The 27,642-nt window shown below is 42.4% G+C and overlaps 1 protein-coding gene across 1 annotated transcript; it reads right to left on the reverse strand.

Moving 5' to 3' along the window:
• Positions 1-3,001: 3,001 nt before the first annotated feature.
• LOC144492524 (glycine cleavage system H protein, mitochondrial-like) lies at positions 3,002-27,356 on the reverse strand. Its single transcript, XM_078210627.1, has 5 exons — positions 27,186-27,356; positions 15,949-16,028; positions 12,064-12,127; positions 8,037-8,168; positions 3,002-3,654 (listed from the first exon to the last, which is right to left on the reverse strand). Exons 1-5 carry the CDS (start codon positions 27,328-27,330, stop codon positions 3,557-3,559), a joined length of 519 nt encoding a protein of 172 aa, XP_078066753.1. The 5' UTR covers positions 27,331-27,356; the 3' UTR covers positions 3,002-3,556.
• Positions 27,357-27,642: the final 286 nt, after the last annotated feature.

A 27,642-nucleotide genomic window follows, 5' to 3' on the forward strand; every position in this document is an offset into this window, starting at 1 on the left:
TATCTGAGGAGTTGCAAATGGAACTGAACACTTTGCAAATGTCCCATTTCTGACCTTTTGACGAAGGGAAGGTCATTGATGAAATAGCTGAAGATGGTTGGGCCATGACACTCCCCTGAAAAACCCCCACAACAACGTCCTAGAGCTGAGATAATTGTCCTTCAACAACCAAAACCATCTTCCTTTGTTCTCAAATTATCCCAGACAGTAGAATGTTTTCTCCGATTCCCATTGACTTTGACCGTGATTTTCTAGGTCCATTTGCCACAGGCAAAAATCCCATTATGGCTACTAACTCCCACTAACAGACAGCCATAACGGCCTCTGGGGAGAAACACACCGGTTTTCCGTTAGAACAAGAACAGCTGCCATTTTTTGGGAAAATTCTTTTCAAAAAGCCCTAGTCCTTCATTTGATTAGGGCTTTTTGATGACAACCAAATGTTGCCTTGACGCCAAGGGCATTCACTGACTCCCTCAAGTAGAGCGCTTTGGTCATATCCCATTCTAAAGTTAAAGTTTATTTATTTGTCACAAGTAAGGCTTACATTGACACTGCAAATGAAGTCACTGTGAAATTCCCCTAGTTGCCACATTCCAGCACCTGTACTTTTCATGAAAAAAAAGTTGGGAAATCTGGAACATGCTCTTTCAAAATGGCAGTAAATTCTGCATCAATTGAAATTTACAAGACTGAAATGGAGAGATTTCTGTTACATTCAGTAAGAGATTATGGAATAAAGGTAGCTAAATGACAGCATGGTGGCTAGCACTGCTGCCTCATAGCGCCAAAAACCTGGGTTTGATTCCAGCCTCGGGTGAATGCCTGTGTGGAATTTGCACATTGATTTAATTTATTGTCACGTGTATTAGTATACCGTGAAAAGTATAGTTTCTTTTGCGCTATACAAAGCATACCATTCATAGAGAGGGTGCAGAATGTAGTGTTACAGTCATAGGCTAGGGTGTTGAGAAAGATCAAGTTAATGCGAGGTAGGTCCATTCAAACGCCTGATTGCAGCAGGGAAGATGCTGTTCTCGAGTCAGTTGGTGCATGACCGGAGACTTTTGTATCACCCCATGTCTGCGTGGGTTTCCTCCAGGTTCCTCCCACAGTCCAAAGATGTGCAGGTTAGATGGGATACCCCGGTAAATTGCTCCTTAGTGTCCCAAGATGTGTAGGTTAGTGAGGTGGATGCATGGGGTTGCAAGGATGGGATGGGCCTGGCTTGGATGCTGTCAGAGTCAAGCAGACTCGATGGCTAAATGGCCTCCTTCTGCACTATATGGATTCTATAAATGGGGTGGAGATGCTTTAGCTATTTGAAAGTCTAATCCTTTGATCTTTCAGCTGTAGGGAAATTCATTAGTCCCATTTCTCACATCAGTTGTATTAGTGTGGCAGTTGTGCAAGGATATCACTTCTTGGGAGTCCAGTGATACCCTCAAAAGAACCCAAAACATTAATCTACAATCTTCAGCTATTTCAATTTAGATGTTTACGATGATATCATTCTAATTAACAAATTACCTTTATTACTTGGCAGATACAATCCTTAAATTCTAGATTCAGAATTGCCTATTCCTGGATTCAGATCCGTTGTAATCTTGGAAGATGTAAAAATTCTTTCAACTTCCTTTATTGAAGAGGAACATTGACAATCCTGCAATTTACTCAAGTTTCTATCTATTGTGATCAGTGTTTGGTCTAAGAAATTGACTTGCAAAGCAACATGATTCCGTCTGAAAGACTGATATGCAGTTTACTCCAATACTACAATACCCGCTGTCCTTTCTTTCGACAAAGAAATGCATTGCTCAATTACAAATGTTTTCTACATAATTTATTAGTCCTTTGTTAACCAAGTACATTGACGTGTGAGAAACTACATATTTGGTGGGACAACACTGGATCCCCTCATAGGTTTGCAATTTAATGCAAGTCCCACAAAACATTGGGAACCTGTGGACAGTTAATTCAATAGTAGCTAAAACCCTGTGCAGATGTAGCCTTGGACCTCTTCATCTTCATTTGAAATTATTTATACTTCTATTAAAAAATTCAAGTCATCAAAATCATATGTTTATATTATCACCTATGTGTGAAAACCCACGTCGTCTCCTGCCAAAAAATCTTAATTTTTATATGCCAAATGAGTAAGATTCTGGCTGAGCCTATTCTGTCTGCAGAATCATCTTTACAATATGGAGTAGTTCTACTCCTTTAGGCTAGAATAAAAGCTATAGCCCATGAAACTGCTTAGCTGACATCTCAAATGAGAAGCAAAAATCATATAATGAAACAGAAATGTGGTACGAATGTACATATCACAATAAAGATTAGTGTACATATTGTTAATTGCCCCTGCACTGTTTTATGTTGTTTCTATTATTCTCTCTGAACACCTACAGATTTCAAAATGGAAAAAGTTCAAATTGATACTTTACAAATATGAAGTATTTAATTGTTGAAATAAGATTTTGTTGAAGCTTTTCATCTTGAACTCATTAGGACAGTCACAAAAATACCAATGTCAGGGGAAACAACTTTATCCTGTGCGAGAAGAAAATGCCCATTGGTCAGCAAGTGGACTCTGATCATTAGAGGCGTTGCCATGGAGAATGCATGAAAATGGTGACTGACTGTTAACTGCCAAACACTGTTTGAAAATTTAAACTAGGCAACTTGACAGATTGGTCGAGGCATTTTCCTGAGGAATGAACCAACAAATGGCCCTCTGTTAAAGTGACACCAGGGTCCACTTGCCAACCAATCAGCAATCTCTTTTCATACAGGATAAAGTTGTTGCTTCCTCTGACATTAGTATTCTTGCAATTGTCCTAATGAGTGGAAGATGAAAAGCTTCCACAAAAACTTATTTTATCAGCAATATTGCATTATAGAAACTGAATGAATCAAGACCATTTACCATTATTTAATGAGGTGTAGACTTTGTATCAACTATGCAACGTAGGCAGAACCACAAAATACAACAGCTGTAGGGATTTTCCAGTTATGTCAAGTTTTATTACCAATTAGCCACCCGCCATTAAATTGTGGTTTAATCTGTAGAAAAATAACTACAATCGAGTGACATCATGGCTTTCGAGAGAACAAAATAACCTGAAAATAAAAACAACAAAATAATTCACCAACACAGCCATAGTATCATTGGTCAAAAACAGACCTTGTCATGATTCAGTGCCATAGCGACCAGCTTTACACATTATTGACTAGTTCCATTGTATCAAATTCAAATTTGAAGTTAATTACAACCTACTGTTGAATGGTTAAAAATTTACGGCCAATATATTGCTCATCTTTCAATTGCTGAGACATCGTAAAACCAGAAGGATTGTGTAAGTTAATTGTCATTTTTAGAAATCTCATCTATTTCCATTATGACTACTTTTAAGAGGATCACATTGAACCGTACTCCTTATAAATCACTCTTGCTTGTTAAGCCAAGAGTTGTGGTACACAACCCATCACTCTCACTGCTAAAGTACACAGGAACAAGACGTGCAACTTTTAATTGCCAGGAATGAAGAGTGGCTCAGTCTTCAATGGACTTTAGGAATTTCTCATAACCCTCTTCATCCATCAATTCATCAACTTCAGCGGGATTATCAAGTGCCATTTTAATAAGCCAGCCTGTCAAAAAAAAAAATCACCAGGTCACGACACATGAAAAATTCTACACAAATTGCTATTTTCAATAAATCTAGTTTCACATGAAAAAATGAAATGTGAAGTTAGAAATATTAATATCCAGACATTTCACTTCCTAAGTTACATCAGAACTATATGTTAAGCTCATTTGAGAGATTTTTGGAAGAAATTTCATGATTTACATTGGATGAATTTCAGTTCTGTTTAAAACCAAATATTTTTTCTTGCAGAAAACATGTTCTCAGAATTTCCAAAATGATTTAATTAAGGGAAAGGGTCTTCATTCCATCTCTTGGTAAATAAAAGATAGGCCAAAACCCGAAGCTATTTGAAAGAATGTTACCTATAAAAATACTTTCAATATTGTGCAGATACAGTATTTTTCCAGGAACAAAGTGAGATAATCTGCCTGAGGGTGGGGTGGGAACAATAATTAAATTGTTCTGGGGAGAGCAATATCTATCGCAATCACCTTTCTTTATTACCACTGTAGTCTTACAACCACAAGATTGTAGGCTTCGCTATTTCTTCCTGGTGTGTCTTATTAGTCTCAGTAAATAATTCACCGGGTGACTAGTGAAACATCTAATCTGCACCTCTATAGCATTGCTCAAAAAGAGAGTGATTTACAGTGATGGAAAATACAATGAGTCTTCAAACAAGAGGAAGCGGCAAAACAAAGCAAGTCAGTGCTGCATAGTGGAGGTTATGTGCAGTGACAGCCACTAGAGGAAACGAGTGAGCCAAAGACCAGAACACTGGGATGATCCAATCAATTTGGCAGGCAAAGAGATAGAGATGCCAAAGTGTCAGAGCAAACTAAAATAGTAACATGACTGGGGGTGGTGATGCAGGGGTAGCAGGGAACGGGAGAGGGGACAGAGGTAGGGCAGAAGCATACAGTTTTTTTGAAGTGGGAGGAAAATAGTCTCTCAGTTTGGGAATGAGCAGCATGGAAAGGTTCTACGTTTATGGTAGCCAGGAATATTAATGGAGGCAAGTTGAAAGGCTGATAAAATTGGACGGGGGATGGATTTGAGTAAGTCATTATTAAGCAGCAGGCATGTTCAGCTCATGTAGGATTGAATCATGAATTGGGAGTCAGGACATAGCCACAGCTTTGGGATTGATGGAGGTGGTGAGAAAGACCATCATGCATGTGGGAGCTGATCCTTTGTTTGCAGGTGGAAAACACAAATGATAGAAAAAGGATCAAGGATGCAGCCAGAAAGCACAGAAGAGGTGACCATGCAAAGAGAAACAGTAGCCAAGATCTCTCGTATGCACCACTGGCAAAGGGATCTCACACATTGGGAAATAATAAGCATGCCACCAACAAATGTCTGTCCATTAAAACTCCTCAGCAATTACAGGAATTCAAAAAATGATCCCGGCCCTGTCTACATGCAAGTTATAAATAGGGCCTTGAGGAAACAGCACAATAGCAGTGAACGATGGAAGGGTTTGGAGTGAATCTCTGGAATTCTCTGCCCTAAAGGGTGGTGAAGGCTGGATCATTAGAAGTATTTGAAGTGGAGGTGGATAAATATTTGACAGATCGAGGAATAGCAGGCTATGGAGAAATAGCACAGAAAAGGAATTGAGGCTGGTATAGATCAGCCATGAATGTATTGAATGGTAGGCAGGCTTAAAGGGCTTGGTGGCCTACTCCTGCTTCTATTTCTTGTGTTCTTGTGATTGATAGTCAGAAAGGCAACACAGAAAAATCCCGGAGGATCGGGAGAAGACGAATTCACATTCAGGCAGCGCCCTGTATGTGATTTTGAGCAGCACAATCTCAAGTGTTGCAGCTGAAGACAGAGTTGAACTGGAGAGTCTAAAGAGGTATGAATGAGATAATTCCAAAGTAACAATGTATTCCAAAATACTTAAGAAAAAGTGGAAGATTTTAGATGATGCAATAGTTAGTGGCAACGGAAGGAGGACTCTCTGCAGGATGGGAACAATGATGCTGAGAAAGTGGTGCCAGAGGACGGACAGTGTGTTAATAGTTGAGGGGGGGGATATTAGAAACATGAGCGGGAGCAAATTGAAGGTGCTGAGCTTCAGGAAGTGGTTTAATAGTACATTGGGAGGCGGTGAGCGGAGGAGGATGCCAGATTCAAAATCATTCCCACTCTGTACATTTCTAAGTAGCCGACTGAGTATAAAGTGATCGCTCAATCAAGAAGGCTGGAATATAAAAGAGTGGTAAAATTAGGTGGCGGGGAAATTGAGCACATAGCCTCAAATTTGAGGTTTGTGGTCACAATAGGAGGGTGCAGTTGTGTGAAGTTGGCAGTAACTGCATCTCGTGGAAAGAGGAGTTTGTAGTTGTTGTTCTCCAGGATGATCTCAAGGAGTAATAATGAAGGATTTGACCATGGAAAAGCAACATGTTGTATGTCATCACAATGAGGTTTCCTGGTTCCTCGCAAAATGAATTCACGAGTGCAGGGTTATAGAAGTGACTGTTTCTGATCAATAGAATTGTGCAGATGAAAGGTCACCTAATTAGAAACTAATGAGAACAAGTATTTTGATGATAAAGGCATAAAGATCTGCAGACCAACACAAGAATCAGGAACTCCTTCAGTAGTTGAGTGAAGGACAAGAGCAAGACAAACATTTTGGTCCCATTTATATGAAATACAGTGAAACTGTCATCATCCACCATGTTACAGGAGTTCTTTCTGCTGGCCAATGGAAATTGGCAGCACCTTCTGGTCAAGAATGCAGAGACATACAATAATATTGCAAAATCAATACAGAGAATAGTATGGACAGCATAATTAGTGGCAGCGGGAGCATTAGTATCAGTGAAGCAACGTCAAATGCAAAGCTTTCTTTTGTGAACATTTAGGTAGATGACTGAAGCTCAGATCATAGAAATTCTGAGTCGACATGGACTTTAACAAGGCCTTTGACAAGGTACCGCATGGTAGGTTGTTGCATAAGGTTAAATCTCACGGGATCCAGGGTGAGGTATCAAAATGGATACAAAATTGGCTTCTTGACAGAAGCCAGAGGGTGGTTGTAGAGAGTTGTTTTTCAAACTGGAGGCCTGTGACCAACGGTGTGCCTCAGGGATCAGTGCTGGGCCCACTGTTGTTTGTCATTTATATTAATGATTTGGATGACAATATAGGAGGCATGGTTAGTAAGTTTGCAGATGACACTAAGATTGGTGGCATAGTGGACAGTGAAGAAAGTTATCTCCAATTGCAACGGGATCTTGATCAATTGGGCCAGTGGGCTGACGAATGGCAGATGGAGTTTAATTTAGACAAATGCGAGGTGATGCATTTTGGTAGATGGAAACAAGGCAGGACTTACTCAGTTAATGCAGGGCGTTGGGGAGAGTTACAGAACAAAGAGATCTAGGGGTACATATTCATAACTCTTTGAAAGTGGAGTCACAGGTGTTCAGAGTGGTGAAGGCAGCATTCGGCATGCTTGGTTTCATCGGTCAGAACATTGAACACAGGAGTTGGGACGTCTTGTTGAAGTTGTACAAGACATTGGTAAGGCCACACTTGGGATACTGTGTGCAATTCTGGTCACCCTATTATAGAAAGGATATTATTAAACTAGAAAGAGTGCAGAAAAGATTTACTAGGATGCTACCAGGACTTAATGGGTTGAGTTATAAGGAGAGGCTGGAAAGACTGGGACTTTTTTTTCTGGAGCGTAGGAGGCGGAGGGGTGATCTTATAGAGGTCTATAAAATAATGAGAGGCACCGATCAGCTAGATAGTCAATATCTTTTCCCAAAGGTAGGGGAGTCTAAAACTAGAGGGCAGAGGTTTAAAAAGTGTCCAGAGGGGCAATCTTTTTACAGAGGGTGGTGAGTGTCTGGAACAAGCTGCCAGAGGTAGTAGTAGAGACGGGTACAATTTTGTCTTTTAAAAAGCATTTAGATAGTTACATGGGTATGATGGGTATAGAGGGATATGGGCCAAATGCGGGCAATTGGGATTAGCTTAGGAGTTTTTTTTAAAAAAAGGGCGGCATGGACAAGTTGGGCCAAAGGGCCTGTTTCCATGCTGTAAACCTCTATAACTCTAAATTGCAAGGCAATATGAAGCTATGTTCAAGAATGATTAATTGAAATACTTTCATGTCCAAGGCCCAAAATACACAAAGCATAATCTTAAATTACACCAAATAACTGGATTTGAAATAAAACTATTCTTATTACAACGGACGTCACATTACTGGTTGACAGTCTCACATTCCTGTCACCATTCCCCCCCAAAAAGCCACAGCATTCAGCTTAGAAAAAAGGAATCTCAGAAAGTAATTCCAACATACTGAAAAGTTAAAACCTCCTTATTTAAGCTTATTACAAATAATTCACATACCTTCTTCGTAGCAGGATTTATTGACTAGTCCTGGATTGTCAGCAAGAGCCTTATTTACATCAGTTACCTCTCCAGTCAGGGGCGAATACAATTCACTAGCAGCTTTCACACTTTCCAGAGCACCAAATTCATCTGAGAAATGAATGTTTGCCACACTTTGTACAGTACTGATGATTACTTTTGAAAACATTAGATAAATTCTTGATTGACAAGGGAGTCCCATGTTAAAAGGGGACAGGCAGGACAGGAGGGCTGGGGGCCCGCAATCAGATCAGCTATGATTTGTATCAAATGGAGGGACAGGATTGAGGGAGATGATTGGATGTGTCCTGCTCAGAGTTCATAGGTAGGTTCGTATATATTGAAACAACTGACAACAGTAATATCTTTCCATCAAGTTGGAAGTTCGACATTTTACTGATGCCATGGAAGTGGCTGACAATAATACTTTGTACTAGTTTAAATAAACGCTTTAACTTGGTTGCTGTTTGAAGCGATTAGAGGACTATGTTGACATCTGCCCAATGGGGGGAAAGATGAAAGCAATTCAAGACTGCCACTTTAATCTGCTTTCATTGTGCTTACTTTACTGGACCGTTCCCCTTTTACAAGAGACAAATTGGTACAGTTTTCATTCAAATTAGAATGAATGCTGCTTTGTTAGCTAAAGAGGTGTAATAAGCTTACACACAAGTGTTGTACAAAGCCACTCACATTTCCTCTGCTGTTAAATATTGAAGCAAAACATAATAGTATACCATAAATTTCCAGCATTGGACAATTTACTTCAATATGGGTTCTTGTTTCAAGGAAGTGTTGATTATGTTTGACAATGCATTCGTTTCCTGATGGCTTCCTTAGAACATAGAACATAGAACAGTACAGTACAGAACAGGCCCTTCGGCCCACGATGTTGTGCCGACCTTCATCTGAAACCAAGATCAAGCTATCCCACTCCCTACCATCCTGGTGTGCTCCCTGTGCCTATCCAATAACCGCTTAAATGTTCCTAAAGTGTCTGACTCCACTATCACTGCAGGCAGTCCATTCCACACCCCAACCACTCTCTGCGTGAAGAACCTACCTCTGATATCCTTCCTATATCTCCCACCATGAACCCTATAGTTATGCCCCCTCGTAATAGCTCCATCCACCCGAGGAAATAGTCTTTGAACGTTCACTCGATCTATCCCCTTCATCATTTTATAAACCTCTATTAAGTCTCCCCTCAATCTCCTCCGCTCCAGAGAGAACAGCCCCAGCTCCCTCAACCTTTCCTCATAAGACCGACACTCCAAACCAGGCAGCATCCTGGTAAATCTCCTCTGCACTCTTTCCAGCGCTTCCACATCCTTCTTATAGTGAGGTGACCAGAACTGCACGCAATATTCCAAATGCGGTCTCACCAAGGTCCTGTACAGTTGCAGCATAACCCCACGGCTCTTAAACTCCAACCCCCTGTTAATAAAAGCTAACACACTATATGCCTTCTTCACAGCTCTATCCACTTGAGTGGCAACCTTTAGAGATCTGTGGATATGGACCCCAAGATCTCTCTGTTCCTCCACAGTCTTCAGAACCCTACCTTTGACCCTGTAATCCACATTTAAATTAGTCCTACCAAAATGAATCACCTCACATTTATCAGGGTTAAACTCCATTTGCCATTTTTCAGCCCAGCTTTGCATCCTATCTATGTCTCTTTGCAGCCTACAACAGCCCTCCACCTCATCCACTACTCCACCAATCTTGGTGTCATCAGCAAATTTACTAATCCACCCTTCAGCCCCCTCCTCTAAGTCATTAATAAAAATCACAAAGAGCAGAGGACCAAGCACCGATCCCTGCGGCACTCCGCTAGCAACCTGCCTCCAGTCCGAAAATTTTCCATCCACCACCACCCTCTGTCTTCGATCAGACAGCCAGTTACCTATCCAGGTTACACCATCTAGAGGCACAAACACTTGATATTAACTGGACGTGCCAACTCATTTTCAATTACTCAAGCATCTCTTGCACTTCATTCTCAAATAGGCTTCCCATGCCATGCACCTACTCCAAGCCAGGGGGAAAGACCAGAGATGTCTTCCTTTCCAAGCTTCAATCAATGTTGCTTTGCAGTCTGACGTGAGGTGGTGAAAGAGAGCAGTCCAAGATGACTGGTCTCGAGTCCTGCTGGCCTCTTGCTTGGTGCAGGCTCCATATTTATTTCCACTTAACTAATCAACTGAGCCCTCCACAAATAGAACCATAGAATATTACAGCTCAGAAACAGGCCTTTTGGCCCTTCTAGTCTGTGCCGAACCATTTTTTGCCTAGTCCCACTGACCTGCACTTAGACCATATCCCTCCAAACCCCTCTCATCCATGAACGCGTCCAAGTTTTTCTTAAATGTTAAAATGTTACCACTTTATCCGGCAGCTCATTCCACACTCCCACCACTCTCTGCATGAAGAAGCCCCCCCCCTAATATTCCCTTTAAACTTTTCTCCTTTCACCCTTAACCCATGCCCTCTGGTTTTTTTCTCCCCTAGCCTCAGCGGAAAAAGCCTGCTTGCATTCACTCTATCTATACCCATCAAAATCTTATACACCTCTATCAAATCTCCACTCAATCTTCTACGCTCCAGGGAATAAAGTCCCAACTTATTCAATCTCTCTCTGTAACTCAGCTTCTCAAGTCCCGGCAACATCCTTGTGAACCTTCTCTGCACTCTTTCAACCTTATTTACATCCTTCCTGCAACTAGGTGACCAAAACTGTACACAATACTCCAAATTCGGCCTCGCCAATGCCTTATATAACCTTACCATAACACTCCAACTTTTATACTCGATACTCCGATTTATAAAGGCCAATGTACCAAAGGCACTCTTTACGACCCTATCCACCTGCGATGTCACTTTTAGGGAATTCTGTACCTGTATTCCCAGATCCCTCTGTTCAACTGCACTCTTCAGAGTCCGACCATTTACCCTGTACGTTCTACTTTGGTTTGTCCTTCCAATGTGCAATATCTCACACTTGTTTGCGTTAAATTCCATTTGCCATTTTTCAGCCCATTTTTCTAGTTGGTCCAAATCCCTCTGCAAGCTTTGAAAACCTTCCTCACTGTCCACTACACCTCCAATCTTTGTATCATCAGCAAACTTGCTGATCCAATTTACCACATTATCATCCAGATCATTGATATAGATGACAAAGAACAATGGACCCAACACCGATCCCTGCGGCACACCACTAGTCACAGGCCTCCACTCAGAGAAGCAATCCTCCACAACCACTCTCTGGCTTCTTCCATTGAGCCAGTGTCTAATCCAATTTACTACCTCCCCATGCATACCTAGCGACTGAACCTTCCTAACTAACCTCCCATGAGGGACCTTGTCAAAGGCCTTGCTGAAATCCAGGTAGACAACATCCACCGCCTTCCCTTCATCCACTTTCCTGGTAACCCCCTCGAAAAACTCTAATAGATTGGTCAAACATGACCTACCACGCACAAAGCCATGTTGACTCTCCCTAATAAGTCCCGGTCTATCCAAATATTTGTAGATCCTATCCCTTATCACACCTTCCAATAACTTGCCCACCACCGACGTCAAACTTACTGGCCTATAATTTCCCGGATTTCTTTTGGAACCTTTTTTAAACAACGGAACAACATGAGCCACCCTCCAATCATCCGGCGCCTCCCCCGTGAATACTGACATTTTAAATATGTCTGCCAGGGCCCCTGCAAGTTCAACACTAGCGTCCCTCAAGGTCCGTGGGAATACCCTATCCGGTCCTGGGGATTTATCCACTCTGATTTGCCTCAAGACAGCGAGCACCTCCTCCCCTTTAATCTGTAAAGGTTCCCTGACCTCCCTACCTGTTTGCCCTATTTCCGTAGACTCCATGCCCGTTTCCTCAGTAAATACGGATGCAAAAAAACCATTTAGTATCTCCCCCATCTCTTTTGGTTCCATACACAAATGTGTTCAGGTTTTACGTTTAAGACAATGGAACAAAGCCAATACTCACCCAGTTGGTTCAACTTTGTGCCTATCTCTGGCAATCCACAATATACAACATCTCCTAATGCTTCCTAAAGAGAAAAACAATCCTGTACATCAGGAGTTTTAGCACTCATTTAGTAATGTTAATTCTCTATTGTGCAACAGGTGGACAGATATACTTGAGCTTGAAACTATTTCAAAATATTCTTCAATCTCCCACATTTTCTATCAATGTCTTGAATTATAAATTCCTATGCCCACAGTTAATGAAAACAGACCATGTAATATTGTTCAACCAATTGAACATCAATAGAGATGCCTCATCCCACCACCGGGGTAAACATTTTTTTTGCTTGTTTATGGGATGTGGATGTTGCTGGCTCGTCAACCACATTGCTGTGGCTCTGGAGTCACATGTAGGCCAGACCGGGTAACAATGACAGATTTCCTTTCCTAAAGGACATTAGTGAACCAGATGGTTTTTTTAAAACAATAATCGATAATGGTTCCATGGACATCATTAGACTTTTAATTCCAGATTTCTTTTTTATTATTAAATTCAAATTTCACCCTCTGCCATGGTGGGATTTGAACTCAGGTGCCCAGTGCATTGTGCTGGGTTTCTGAATTTTAAGTCCAGTGACAACGCCACTGCCTCCCTCACATGATGATGAAAGTTGGAGGCGATGGAGGGTCAGCAGCTCATGTAGATCAGGAGTGAAGGTTGAGCAAGACTCAGTGTAGAGTAAGCTGTGGCAGATGAGCTACAATTTACAGGCTTCAGAGGATCAATGGTCACCCATGAGAACACTGCAATAACAGTCCGGAGATGACAAGTGCCATTCGGTATAAATGGCAGTTTCAGCAACTAGTGGTTTCATTGGCATTATTAGAGATAGAAGTAATCAGTCTTACTGATGGAGATTATATGGAGTTAGAAACTCAACTCAGGTCAAATAGGACACCAAGGCTGAGGTGTTTATAAGTTTATTTATTAGTGTCACAAGTAGGCTTACATTAACACTGCAATGAAGTTACTATGACAATCCCCTAGTCGCCACACTCCAGCGCCTCTTCGGGTACACTGAGGGAGAATTTAGCATGGCCAATGCACCTAACCAGCACATCTTTCAGACTGTGGGAGGAAACTGGAGCACCCGGAGGAAACTCACGTAGACACAGGGAGAATGTGCAGAGTCCGCACACAGAGTGACCCAAGCTGGAATCAAACCTGGATCCCTGGTGCTGTGAGGCAGCAGTGCTAACCACTGTGCCACCATGCCACCCATGTTTGGGTATTTCAAAGTAACTTCATTGCAGTGTTAATTTAAGCCTACTTGTGACACCTATTAAAAAACTTTTAAAAAAAACAAAAAAGTTGGTTGGACCAGAGAAAGTGGTCCAAGGGAGTGAAACAGAATTGGTTGCAATAAAACCGAGTTTGTAAGTGGACTAAAGACAATTGCCGAAACTCTACTGCCTAGCCCGCCACAGAATCGAAGCGGGCGAGGGGCAAAGGAAATGTCTCTTAACCTCGGGTGGGGATTTCCTGTCTCACTCAAATGGCTTTGGTTTTCCCAATGTTTAATCGGGGAAAAGGAAATTGCAACTCATTCAAAACAGAGGCATTGTGGCGCCTTGGAATGTACACGGTGCAAAGAGTTATATAAATGTATGTTATTGATGCTGCTGATTCTGAGATTCAAATATGAAGATACGGGAAAGGTGGGAGATGACAAATTCCAGGGTTTCAGTGAGGAAAGAAATTGGGAATGGGAGAGTGATCAGCAAGGACAAGGATGGCTTTTCTTTTGCGGGATGTGACAAGGATGGTCTTGAAAGGGAGGAGGGGCAGGATTTGGGAAAAGGGGACCATTGACAATGTCAATTCCGATATGAATTAGAAGGACAGATTGGATGGTCAGCAATTTATTGGAAACGGGGTCAAAAGGCTAATGTTGTGGACAAGATGAGCCAGGAGAGGGCATGAGGTAATACGGGAGGAAGGTGCAGGTTCAGGCCAGGGCAGTCGGGAATATTGCGACAGGGGCCGCAGGTTGTGAATGGGAACATGTAAAAGTTTTACTGAGGGTAAGTATTTCAAAGGTGGGCATAAGGGACTGTTGAACAGAGATCCATAATAGATAATAGATCATAGGAACATGTGTCGGATATTAAATGCCCAGATCCCTGACCAAAACCTAACATTTGAAGAGGTGAATTGTAAAGCAATGTACCCATACACTTAAGAATATTTATTGATCCATAGACTGACCATTAATAGTAATACAGTACATCAAACTGAGAATTAAAAGCACAACATTTGTTCCCAAGCTCATCCAGAGATGTAGCCAGGGACAGAAGGCAGGCAAGCAACGTAGCGGACGGATATTGAAGCACCTTTCACATTTCATATACAAAATATGAAGCAGAAGAAAATGATATCATTTATGTAAATACACATTGTTTGGGTTAAATGTTTACCATTTGCTGACATTTCACTTATTTAAATGCAAATTCAACATTGAGCTAAAATTAGAACAAATCCCCTCCTGGTTTGCGATTGAACAGTTTGAGTAAAGACCGTTTGCACTAAGTCTTTGATTACAAAACAAGCAAACATCTGAAGTTCTGCACACAACCTTAATATGAAATCTGGAGGGAAATATATTTTAGCTCTTTACAACGCCCTTCCAAGATTTACTGCTTTTAACATAACATACCCAACCTAACACACTTCCTTTTTCTTAGTTGTCCTATTGATGTTTAAAGTTACCCTTCCTCTGTTCCCCCCAATAAGCTTCAAAGATGCAAGTATAGAGTCCATTCTCGTTAATCATTCACCTATGTGGGAATCTATGCCAATGCCAGCATTTATTGCCCATCCCCAATTGCCCTCGAGAAAGTGGTAGTGAGCCTCTTTCTTGAACTGTCGCAGCTCATGTGGTGTATGTAGACCTGCAGCACTGTTAGGAAGGGAAGTCCAGGATGAATGGCAATATGTTTCCAAGTCAAAAACGTGTGTGACTTGGAGGGGAACTTGTGGGCGATGGCGTTACTGCTGCTGCTGTCGTTCTTCAAGGTAGCAGTGGTTCCAAGTTTGGAAAGTGCTGCTGAAGAAGCCTCAGTCAGGTGCTGCAGTGCAAATTGTAAATGGTACACACTGCAGCCAGTGCGCCAATGTTGGAGGGAGTGAACACTTAAAGGTGTGGATGGGGTGACAGTCAAGGGATGCTCTGTCGTGGATGGTGTCAGGCTTCAATAAGTGGATTAGCTCATTTGCTGGACTGAATGATATGTTTAAAACTTAAGGCATATATTTTTCAGTCCAAGATACTTTGTTGGTAGCTAAGTGCTAGATCCACCTTGCATGACTAATTCTTCAAAGTCACATATTGTTTTAAACAGATTGGTGCTCTTACAGGCACAATATTTAACACAACTAAATTGATTTTTTTTCTGGAAAATTCATATTTTAACCAACAATAACTAACGACTATAGTTTTTTGCAAAAACATAAGCTTTAAAAAATTTAACAAGTCTGACTTTTGTATTTTAAGAATCACAAGGCTCAACTGCATTCTTGTGTTCATATCTACAAAGTTTATTTAGTAATTTCCCACTTTCATGCCAATAAAATTTATTCACAATGATAAATTAGAACAATTTTTCACAGAAGGGTCACAAGTGCTGATAGTGAAGTGTACCTTGGTCTCATTGATAATAAACGCCAGGACTAAAACGTGATTAGGAAAAGCTGATCTTGCAATGCCAAACTGAACAATGGACTAAGTCCAGAAACATTCAAGCAAACCTTGTGCATTTAAACCAGCACAGATAGTATCGCGGAGTTCAAAAGTGAAGGACTGATAGAAGAATTACACGGAATGGTAATAAAGAAAGTACCCACCTGAGCATAATTGCTAATGCCCACTGTACCAATTCCATTCTCAACTGTTACCCATTCATGTTTGTCTGTAAACTTACGAGCTGTAATACATAATCAGCCAACATCAAATGTGATAAAACATGTCTAAGGTTTGGCAGTCCACATAACATTAATGTTTACATATTAAGTACAATTTGGTGATCTTGATCTCTAATAAAGCTATAAATGCCTGAGCAAGGATGCTACTTTGGATACTGCACCAGAAGTCATAAATTAAAGCATTCAAATGAAACCACACATTAGCCTGATGTCACGACTGAAATACAATGACTTTTTTTAAAAAAACCTTCCTATAATTTCCATGTTTGGAAGAGCGGGACGGTGGCACAATGGTTAGCAATGCTGCCTCACCGCGCCAGGGACCTGGGTTCAATTTCGAGTTTGCACATTCTCTCCGTGTCTGCATGTGTTTCCTCCGGGTGCTCCGGTTTCCTCCCACACTCCAAAGATGTGCGGGTTCGGTGGATTGCCCTTGCTAAATTGCCCCTTAGTGTCAGGGAGATTAGCAAGGTAAATACCTGGGTTTACGGGGATAGGGCCTGGGTGGGATTGTTGGTGCAGGCTCGATGGGCCGAATGGCCTCCTTCTGCATTGTAGGGTTTCTATGATTTCCATATGACTCCAAGTCATAGATTTGACACGTTATCCGTTTCTCTCTCCACAGCTGCTGCCAGACCTGCTGTGTTTCGGCAGCATTTTCTGTTTTTATATTAGAACTAAGTACTAGTTGCTTTTTAAACGTAGTCTCCACTGATCAGGTATCATTCAAGCTTAACTTTCCTTAAATATCAGTCAATTTTATCATTTCTGTTTCAAAGCAGAAAATGTAGCCTAGATTGCATAACTTTGCAGCAAATTATCTCGTGATGATGGATACAAAGACTGATTAACACAATGACATATTATCTTATGTACATGATGGTAACATTTTCAACCCATAGCTTTCAGCACATGTTCCATTATTCACTGTAGACATATTCATATTCAATACAAACCTGGTTATAAAAGACAATTTCGAATTCTTGATTCATTTTTAATGTATGGATCAGAGGTCACATCATATAAAGACCTTTGAAAGCATCTTATGCATCTGAGTATGCTGATTCAATTCCCTACATCTTACAGGCGGCACGGTGGCATAGTGGTTAGCACTGCTGCCTCTCAGTGCCAGGGACGCCGGTTCAATTTCAGCCTCTGGGTGACTGTGTATGGAGTTTGCATGTTCTCCCCGTGTCTACATGGGTTTCCTCCGGGTGCTCCGGTTTCCTCCCACAGTCTGAAAGATGTGCTGGTTAGGTGTATTGGCCATACTAAATTCCCTCTCAGTGTACCCGAATAAGCGCTGGAGTGTGGCGACTAGGGGATTTTCACAATAACTTCATTGCAGTGTTAATGTAAGCCTACTTGTGACGAATAAATACTTGAGCTGCAGACCCCAAGTTGTTACATTGTTTAATACAGGGTTGTCCAACCAGTTTGTCAATGCATTCCTCGCCTCTGACCGGCTCTTATAGCCACAGTATTTATATGGCTGGTCCAGATCAGTTTCTGGTCAATGGTAACCTCCTTGATCGTGGGGGATTCAGCGATTGACATTGAATGTCAAGGGACGATGGTTAGATTCTCTCTTGTTGGAGACAAGTATTGCTTAGCATTTGTGTGGCGCAAAAGGTACTTGCCACTTGTCAGCCCAAGCCCAGATATTGTCCAGGTCTTGCTGCACTTGGACACAGACTTCAGTATCTGAGGACATTGGAATGGCGCTGAACATTGTCAGATGTTCACTGCACACTTCTGGCCTTAAGACAGACAGAAGGTCATTGCTGAAGCAGCTGAAGACGGTTGCGCCTAGGACACTACTCTGAGGAGCTCGTGCAGTGATATCAATCCTGCAGTGATGCCACACTCAGTCAAAAGCTGTCAAGGGCAGTCACTCTCATCTGGCCTCACATTCAGCCATTGAGAGTCTCGCAGCCAAGTCCAGTCCTATCCAATCAGATGCAATTTTCAGCAAGGGTAACTGAACTGTGATCAGATGAAGAACAATTTCTTCTTTCACTTCAGTAACTTTCCTTTCATTGTGAGGTCAGAAGTCAGGATATCTGTTGAGGATCACACACACTGTTTAGTTCAATTTGTAACTCCTCAGATAATAAAGAAGTCCATGCCTGCATGCAGCAAGACTTGGACAACATTCATGTCTGGGCTTCTAAGTGACAAGTAACATTCATGCCACACTAGTGCCAGGCAATAGCTATTTCCATCGAGAGAGTTCATCTACCCATGACATTTAGGGACATTAACATTGTCAGATCCCAAATCATCAACATTCTGGGGGTTAAAAATTGACTATAAATTTTATCAGCCACAAAAATATTGTGACTACAAGCACTGGACAAAAGCGCAGTATTCTCCCAGGCAACTAACCTCCTTTTCACAATCTACATGTCATGGAGAGATGGTGGCATAATAGTAATGTCACTGGACTAGTAATCCAGAGGCCCACGAAAATGCTCTGGGGGTCATGGGTTCAAATACCGTCACAGCAATTAAATGAATCTGGAATTATGAAGCCAGTCTCGGTAATGGTGACCAAGAACCTCAAATCAATTGTTTTAAAAACCTATCTGATTCACTAATGTCCTTTAGGGGAGGAAACCTGCCATCCTTGCCTGGTCCGCCTTGCATGTGACTCCCACAGCAATGTGGTTGATTCTTAACTGCTCTCTGAAACGTGCAAGCACGCCACTCAGTTCGAGGACAACTGGGGGTGGGTAACAAATGTTGGCCTTACCAGCAAAGCACACATCCCATGAAGAAATGGAGGTAACAAAAATGAAGTCAAGAATAATGAGGCTATTATGACATTGCTTCCTTCAAGCTGTGCTAAGGTTATCCAGTCAGCCATCTTAGTTTGGAATCTTCCTGGTCTACATGATTCTGCACGCTGCAGTGCCTTCAGCTTTGAGCTTTCAAAGAAGTTTTTTTTTCTGTGCTGCCTTGAGAATATACGCCTGGCATTGAAGTCGTACATTATTTTTTATAAAATGAGCGAGTATTCTATTGACAAAAGATGACAGCATGATAAAAGTCTAGATAAAGTTATACTAATGTTGGTTTGAAAAAAAAGATGATATCTATATGCTTATCCTTTTCATGGCACTGTCTAAATTTCCTCTGATTTCTAATGTGGCAGAATATTATCTGTTTTTGATACGTTTGAATGGATGAAGCAAAACTAGTGACTAAATGTTGTTGGAAGGATGGAGGAGAATTCACTTATCAACAGAGAACTGTTTAAAAACACATCTATGCTACGAAATGCATCACCACTTGGGTTCCCGAGGCTATCTATTTATTTATTTTCCAATTAACACCCGGATATGTTGTTTTAAAAGAAGCATAGAGGTTTAGGGAGGGAATTCCAGAGTCTTAGTATGTGCTATGGGGAGGAGTTGATCTGATTTGTCCCCCCCCCCGAAAGCCACCATGCTGGGCTGTGCATGCGCAGGTAAACAAGAGGTGATTCAAATGCATGATGAGTAATTGGTTTAGCAATGTCAGGTCATGTAGAAATCACCTCCCACCTTGGTGTAGCCACTGCAATGCCAGCCATCTCATTAAATCTGTCTTCAGTATGGGACAAGAAAAGTAAACTGATAAATTGGTCTTCGGATTTGATGTTTGCTCATGAAAAAAAATGCACATTTTGTGTTGTTTTGATAATAGCAAGATAAATTTCTAATTCTTCATTTTGCAAAATTTGCTCACTGAGTGAGAAAAAAAATGAATTTTCACGCAAAATAAAAGGTTTGTTACCCTTGGTTTAGCAGAATCTGAAAGCCCTCAATGTAGCAACTTAAGCTGAGCGTCCTCATTTTTGTATATTTTTGTGTTCTAATTTTCTGTTCTGTAGTTTCTTTTATTAATTGCACCTCAATCAACTTATATTTTCCTTCAGCATCCTCTTCTCTTGTTAACGTTTCTGTTTTCCCTCTGCAGCTCATTTCTCTTCCTGTATTTGCCTCCTGGCCTTCTATCCAACATAAAGTTTCATTACATTGGTGGCTACATTTATTCAGAAACTGCAAAAATACCACTCTGGGCGAGATTTTCTTTTATATTTTTCCATCAAACTGACCCAAGGATCCGGTTTCACTCACTTGAGTGGACATTCGTCCAATAACAGTATTATAACACGTTTGATATTTTCAAACACTTTATTTCTGAATGAACCAATAGTATATAATTTGAATATACTGCACCTCCTCCACCCTAATCCTGATTTATCCTAACCTTACCCCCTTTGCCTTCCTGATAAGCTGGCAGTGACCTAGGCTTCAATTCCCCTCAAATAAGCTCACAATTACCATCTGTGTCTGCTGGCATGTTTCAAAAGGTATTCTTGATGTATCCTTATGAGCAGCAAACCAAATCGCCACATTCACCTTCTTCAACCACCTCTCACCTTTCATTCCAAATACACGTTTGATCGCCACACTCAAAGCTCCACCCAAGTTTCACCCCAAGATCTGTACATTCACAAAATACTTCTTGCCAAGTGTAGGTGATGACTGAAGGCAAGGCATTTAAGACACAAATACATACTGTTGAATCTTCTGTTCCTTTCAGATAATAGCAGTAATGGTGACTTCGATATTCCATGTGGAATTGGTTAATAAGATGTACAGACACACTGGTTAAACTACTAGTTTTGGGTTTGCTTTGGCCAACATGCTGTCAAAAGTAACTGATTCCCCATCAATACCCAGACCCAGTTTCACTATTATTGTCTAATAATTAATTTACACATTAATGTAATCTTATCAAATCTGTACATACCCCATTATAAACTCCCATATCCACATTTAAAATGGAAATTGCCTATGTAAGAACAGCTTCTTCCCTGCTGTCATCAGACCTTTGAATGGACCTACCTCGTATTAAGTTGATTTTTCTCTACACCCTGGCTATGACTGTAACACTACTTTCTGCACCCTCTCCTTTCCTTCTCGATGAACGGTATGCTTTTGCTTTTCACTGTATACCACTACATGTGACAATAATAAATCAAATCTGTTTGTCACATATTACAACTGCACATTCCTGTAGTGGAGACACTACACAATTACCACTGATGAGAAATTATTATTACTGAGTGGAACAGTTTACATCAACATAGCTTCTATTAGAAATGCACACATGGCAATTTACTTTTCCATTGCACATACTTCCTAGAACAGTCAAGCTTAGTTCCTTACTTACTTCAGGTATCATACTTTACTGTGCCCTCTTACACAATCACATGGGATTTTTAAGAGGGTTATGTATAAGAGTTGCCCATGTAAACATCCCACTTACCCCCTGTAAAATTTTCTCAACCTATCTTGTCAAAATGAAAGCTCGCCTATGTGTCTGACTCTCATTCAGTTCTTGCAGTTCAGTCTAAATTGGGTGCAATGTTTCCTCACAATGCCATTTACGCAAGATCTCATCTCTTACCTCATCTCTACCTTGGATTTGCTTCCCATTGTCATTTGTGATGCTATCCAGTTTTATTCCCTTTCGATTTTTCTGTTTTACTTCCCCTTTTTGCAGGATATCAATGCCTTTCCCCCCTTTGACACTTGATGGTTTGGTATTCTGTCCCCTTCCCCAGTGCTCCCGATACACCTTTACCTCCATCCTTTCCCACTCTTCCAACATGAACAAGTTACCTTGGCCACTTCTCGTATCCCCTTATTTATCTCTGCAAGCTGGAACATCTTCCTGACCATCTTTAAAATGGATATATAATTTGATCAACATCAGTGGCTCTGATGGTACTGTTATTTACATACATATCCTTTGACTCAGTAAGTGCGGCTACAGGATATCCACTAACAGCACTTAGCCTACCTCAGTCTGATAAGGTTACATCAGGTTTAAAAACAAAGTAACTGTTAGCTCATTAACAAGTGGAGGTTACGCAGTATGTCTGTCGTCACAACAAAGGCTTCACAATTCATTCTCCGGCAGTGGTGTGCTCCTCCAACAACATATGCAAAGATTTACACACCAGTTGTTCAATCACCCAAATGATCAGATCCTTATTTAAAAAGGACAGCTCACCACAGTCTATTATTAGTCACATTGAGCTCACTCAATGTTGATATGGGAACGTTGGAGTGTAATCCACTATAGCACAATAACAGAGCCTCCAAACTCTACATAATGAGGCCCCAGTGGTTCAAAATGACAGCTCACCATGAACTTCTCAAGGGCAATGAGGTATAAGCAATAAATGCTGGCCTCGCCAGCGACACCCACATCCACTGAATGAATAGAAAACAAATTATACAACTGTATCGTTGCCACAAGTGAGGAATGGAAAAAGTTGGGAGGGTGCCTATTCTTGTGTATCGCATGGGTCAACACAGACCTGGGAGCTGATCGCATGTTTATCTGATTGTTATTAAACCCCATCTGATTCATTCATGTCCTTTATGGAAGAAAATCTGCTGCCCTTACCAGGCCTGGCCTACACTTTACTCCAGACTTGCACAATATGGTTGACTCTTTGGCTGAACATACCACTCAGTTGTATCGAACCGAAAAATCAAAAAGGAATAAAACTGGATGGCATCACAAATGACAATAGCATGGCCAGCCCAGATTACCATGCAAAGTCCTCCTTACTAATATATGGGAGGCTTGTGCCAAAATTGAGAGGAGGCTTGCACAGATTAGTCAAGCAACAGTCAGACATCATCATACTCACTTTACAGACAATATCCCAGATACCTCTATCACCACCCCTGGTTATGACCTGTCCATCAGCAGGACATACTCCACTAGTGGTGGTGGCACAATGGCATACAGTCAGAAGAGTTTGCCTGGGAGTCCTCAACATTGACCCCATAAAGCCTCATGGCATCAGGTCAAACATGGGCAAGGAAACCTCCTGGACGGCCTATTGACCTCCCTCAGCTGCTGAGGCATTATTCCTCCATGATGAACGCCACTTGGAAGAAGCACTGAGTGTAGCAAGGACACAAAATGTACTTTTGAGTCAGAGACTGCAAAATCCATCACCAATAATGGCTTGGTGACACATGAGCTGGCCGAGGGAAGCTACGACACAGGACAATATGCTAAACTGCAGATGCAGTAGCTATAGACAGAACTAAGTATCTGCAAGCCCACAACCAACAGATCAGGTCAAAGCTCTGTAGCCCTGCCACAATCTTGAATGGTGTTGGTCAATTAAACGACTAACTGGAGGAGGGGGGCCTACAAAAGGAGGAGGGGCGGCACGGTAGCACAGTGGTTAGCACTGCTGCTTCACAGCTCCAGGGACCTGGGTTCGATTCCCGGCTTGGGTCACTGTCTGTGTGGAGTTTGCACATTCTCCTCGTGTCTGCATGGGTTTCCTCCGGGTGCTCCGGTTTCCTCCCACAGTCCAAAGATGTGCAGGTTAGGTTGATTGGCTATGCTAAAATTGTCCCTTAGTGTCCTGGGATGCGTAGATTAGAGGGATTAGCGGGTAAATATGTAGGGATTATGGGGGTAGGGCCTGGGTGGGATTGTGGTTGGTGCAGACTCGATGGGCCGAATGGCCTCTTTCTGTACTGTAGGGGTTTCTATGATTTCTATGAAATATTCCCCGATCTTAACGAGGGAAGCCAGCACACAAGGACAAAAGACATCAAGCAAATGATCCATCTCTTCATCTTCAGGTCTCAAGCATCAGAGATGCCTTCAGCTAATTTGATTCACTCCACATATCAAGAAACAGCATAATGCACTGGATTCATCAATGGTGATGGATCTGCACAACATCCCAGCAATAATACTGAACACATATGCTTCACAACTAACAGCGCCTGTAGCCAAACTTTCCCAAAACAGCTACAACACTGGCATCGACAGGATCATAGAATCCCTAGAGTGCAGGAGGCCATTCGGCCCATCAAGTCTGCACCAACTCGCTCTGACAGAGTACGTCACCCAGGCCCTTTCGCCCACCATATCCCCACACATTTACCATCTAACCTACACATCTTGGGACACTAAGGGACAATTTAACATGACAAAATCTATCTAACCTGCACATCTTTGGAATGTGGGAAGAAACTGGAGCACCCAGAGGAAACCCACACAGACAAATTCCACACAGACGGTCACCCAAGACCGGAATTGAACCCGAGTTCCTGGCAACGTGAGGTTAAACTGCTCATTCAGCTAGGAATGTCACAAAGCACTGGAAATCCAAAAAATGAGTCAACATACAAACCACAAGATAGTTTCAGCTTGAAATCATACAAACAGGGCAGCGTATTCCAGGCCCCCACCACCCTCTGTGTAAATGAACTTCCCCACACATCTCTACTGAACCTTTCCCCCCCCCGCCCTTAACTTGAACTTGTGCCCCCTTGCGATTGTCACTTCTGCCCTTTAGATTTTGACCATCTGCCCTGTTTGTGTGATTTCAAGCTGAAACCATCTTGAGATTGTATGTTGAATCATTTTTTAGGGGTTTCCAGTGCTTTGTGGCATTCCTAGCTGAATGAGCAGTTTGACCTCAACAGATATCAAGAAGGGGAGAACAGCACTGGTAAACAGCCAGCAGATTACAGGAACAGGAATCACATTTCTCATCAAATCATGTCCACACCTAATACTTTGGTTAAACTATGCAACTGAACCCAGATAATCATAGAAACCCTACAGTGCAGGAATAGGCCATTCAGCCCATCAAGTCTGCACCGACCACAATCCCACCCAGGCCCTACCCCCATATCCCTACATATTTTTACCCGCTAATCCCTCTAATCTACAAACCTCAGGACACTAAGGGGCAATTTTACAATGGCCAATCAACCTAACCCGCACATCTTTGGACTGTGGGAGGAAACCGGAGGAAACCCACGCAGACACGAGGAGAATGCGCAAACTCCACACAGGCAGTGACCTGAGCCGGGAATCGAACCCAGGTCCCTGGAGCTGTGAAGCAGCAGTGCTAACCACTGTGCTAACCACTGTGCTAATCACTGTGCTAATCACTGTGCTAATCACTGTGCTAATCACTGTGCTAATCACTGTGCTAATCACTGTGCTAATCACTGTGCTAATCACTGTGCTACCGTGCCGCCCTGATTACTGATTAGTTTCCCAAAAATGGTGCCTTTCAACCAGAATTCTCTATAAAATAATTGGCGATCCAAGTCCAGTTAATAATTTCTAACCTGAAGATTGATTTGCCTCCACACCTTTTCTGAAATTCACAAGTTACCACTTTCTTCATGAGCAGTAGAATGTATCTATATTTTATCGCGATCATTATAGCATTACAGTCACACCACTTAAATCAAGGGTGAGGATCAGGATCGTTTGTGCTCAAGAATAAACATTAGGAACCCTACACAATACAACTAAAGAATTACTTTGATACATAATACACCATATGTATCCAAAGTAAGCAGTATTTTCTTTCACCGTTTAAATAAAGTAAATAAAGTAAGCTATTCCTAAACATCACGTGAGTTTCACCTGAAAAAATGTCAAAAATTTTTTTTATATGGACTCTTACATCCTGCCATTATTATGCTCCATGTATTATTTTGTTTCTTGGGTTCCATTTCTCATTCAAATACAGCCTTGAATGACTGTGTGGAGTTTGTGTGTTCTCCCCGTGTCTGTGCTAGTTTCCTCCAGGTGCTAAGGATTCCTATGAGGGAGGCTATGAGGAAAGTTCAAATAAACTGGGATTGTTCTCCCTGGAAAGACAGAGGCTGAGGGGCGACCTGATAGAAGTTCATAAAATTATGAGGGGTGTCGATAAGGTGAACAGTTGGAAGCTTTTTCCCAGGGCAGAAGTGATGATCACAAGGAGGCAGAAGTGACAATCACAAGGAGGCACAAGTTCAAGGTAGGTGGAGGTGTTGGGGGGGGGGGGGGGGGGGGGGGGGGGGTTCAATGGAGATGGGGGGGTGGGGGGAAGGTTTTTTTACACAGAGGGTGGTGGGGGTCTGGAATGGACTGCCAAGTGAGATGGCTGAGGCAGACACATTAGCGACATTTGAGACTTATCTGGGTAGGCACATGAACAGGTGGGGTATAGAGGGATATAGGCTTTTGGTCTAGATAGGACAACGTGATCGGCACAGGATTGGTGGGCCGAAGGGCCTGTTCCTGTGCTGTGCCTGCAAAGCTGTGCAGGTTAGGTGGATTGGCTATGCTAAATTGCCTCTTAGTGTCCAAAGATGTGTAGGTTAGGTGGAATAGCCATGGGAAATGAGTGGGGTTACAGGGATAGGGCCTGGGTAAGATGCTCATTGGAGAGTCGGTGCAGACTCGATGGGCCGAATGGCCTCCTTCTGCACCGTAGGGATTCTTTAGGTAGGTTAATTAGAAATTGCCTTAAGTTTAGTTTTTTTACTTAAATATACAATTCCTTATTTAGTCACAGGTTATATGCTAATGACATTTTTCTATACTTTGGCGAGACCCATCCAAAGACTTTTGCTGAGAATGCCAGTGCTCTGATATGAAAACTTCCAACTTCAGCCCATAAATGAACTTTACAGATAAAAGTGTTATTTAATCCGCCACAGGTACGAAAGTCCACGGGACTGTGGAGGGATCCAGACTGAAGGGGGCACTCGGATCAGAGGGCAATTGGAAGGACGCACAGTGCGTGGCATTCCGTCAGCGAACAATCCTTTAAAAAATATATACCCATTAAAGTGGATGCATTTGATTTTAAAAATAAATGCATTTCAACAAAACTCTGCCCCAGGTGACAAGAACACGGAATGCAAAGTTTACGCGAGAAGCATTAGGAAACACTGCTTGTTAAAGGACAAAATTTAAACATAATAGCAAACAGCCCCAACTGGGTGACCCATTAACTAACTTCTCGCCTTAATCCTCCTGATTGCCCAGCAGGGAACCGTTACAATTAATTACACATTAAATAAAATGCATCAGAGCAGGAGGGAAACACACATTCAAACCAGGCCCAGCATTTGCAAATATAAAGCTGCATTTTTTTCTGCTTCAGACTTTTACAAAAACGCTCCATTGCGAAGTTGCTACATGACCTGGGCTTGACTTTGCTCAGGAAAGCTGCTGCTCAACTTACTGCTGCTACCCTCTGATCAAACGCCCCCACACAATTCCCCCTGAAACACACACACAGGGTAAGGTGGACGCACCGGAGAGGGCCGGTCTGCCGGTGCTCAGGCTCCGCAGCGGCCAGACCATCCGCACCGTCCTGTGCGGGGGCTGCCAGGTGGCCGGGGAGCGCAGGCACAGGGAAGCCACCACTCGCAAATTCGACACGGTGCACCTCCACGCCATCTTTGCAAAGCAGCAAATGAGCGCGAGCGGATGGGGCGGCTCGCAGAGGAAGTGCCCGGGAGCCGGCGCGAGGGGCGGGAGCTGTCACTCAGCGGGAGGGCAATGGAACGGGGGCGCCCCGGGAGGAGAATGGAACGTGACCCAGGAGGATGGAACGGGGCCCGGGAGGGAGCTGTCACTCAGCGGGAGGGAAATGGAACGTGACCCGGGAGGATGGAACGTGACCCGGGAGAATGGAACGGGGCCCGGGAGGAGAGAACGTGACCCGGGAGAATGGAAAAGGGGGCCCTGGAAGATGGAACGGGGTCCCGG

This window comes from Mustelus asterias, chromosome 4, assembly GCF_964213995.1.
Source record: "Mustelus asterias chromosome 4, sMusAst1.hap1.1, whole genome shotgun sequence".
Classification (NCBI taxonomy): Eukaryota; Metazoa; Chordata; class Chondrichthyes; order Carcharhiniformes; family Triakidae; genus Mustelus; species Mustelus asterias.

Bases quoted from the DNA above. Each gene is read 5' to 3' on its own strand.
- LOC144492524 (XM_078210627.1), bottom strand. From the start codon at position 27,330: ATGGCGTGGAGGTGCACCGTGTCGAATTTGCGAGTGGTGGCTTCCCTG. The intron at 12,128-15,948 runs GTGGGTACTTTC...TTTTCTCTTTAG, and splicing joins GCATTAGCAATTATGCTCAG to GAAGCATTAGGAGATGTTGT. The intron at 8,169-12,063 runs GTGAGTATTGGC...TTCATTTCTCAG, and splicing joins CACAAAGTTGAACCAACTGG to ATGAATTTGGTGCTCTGGAA.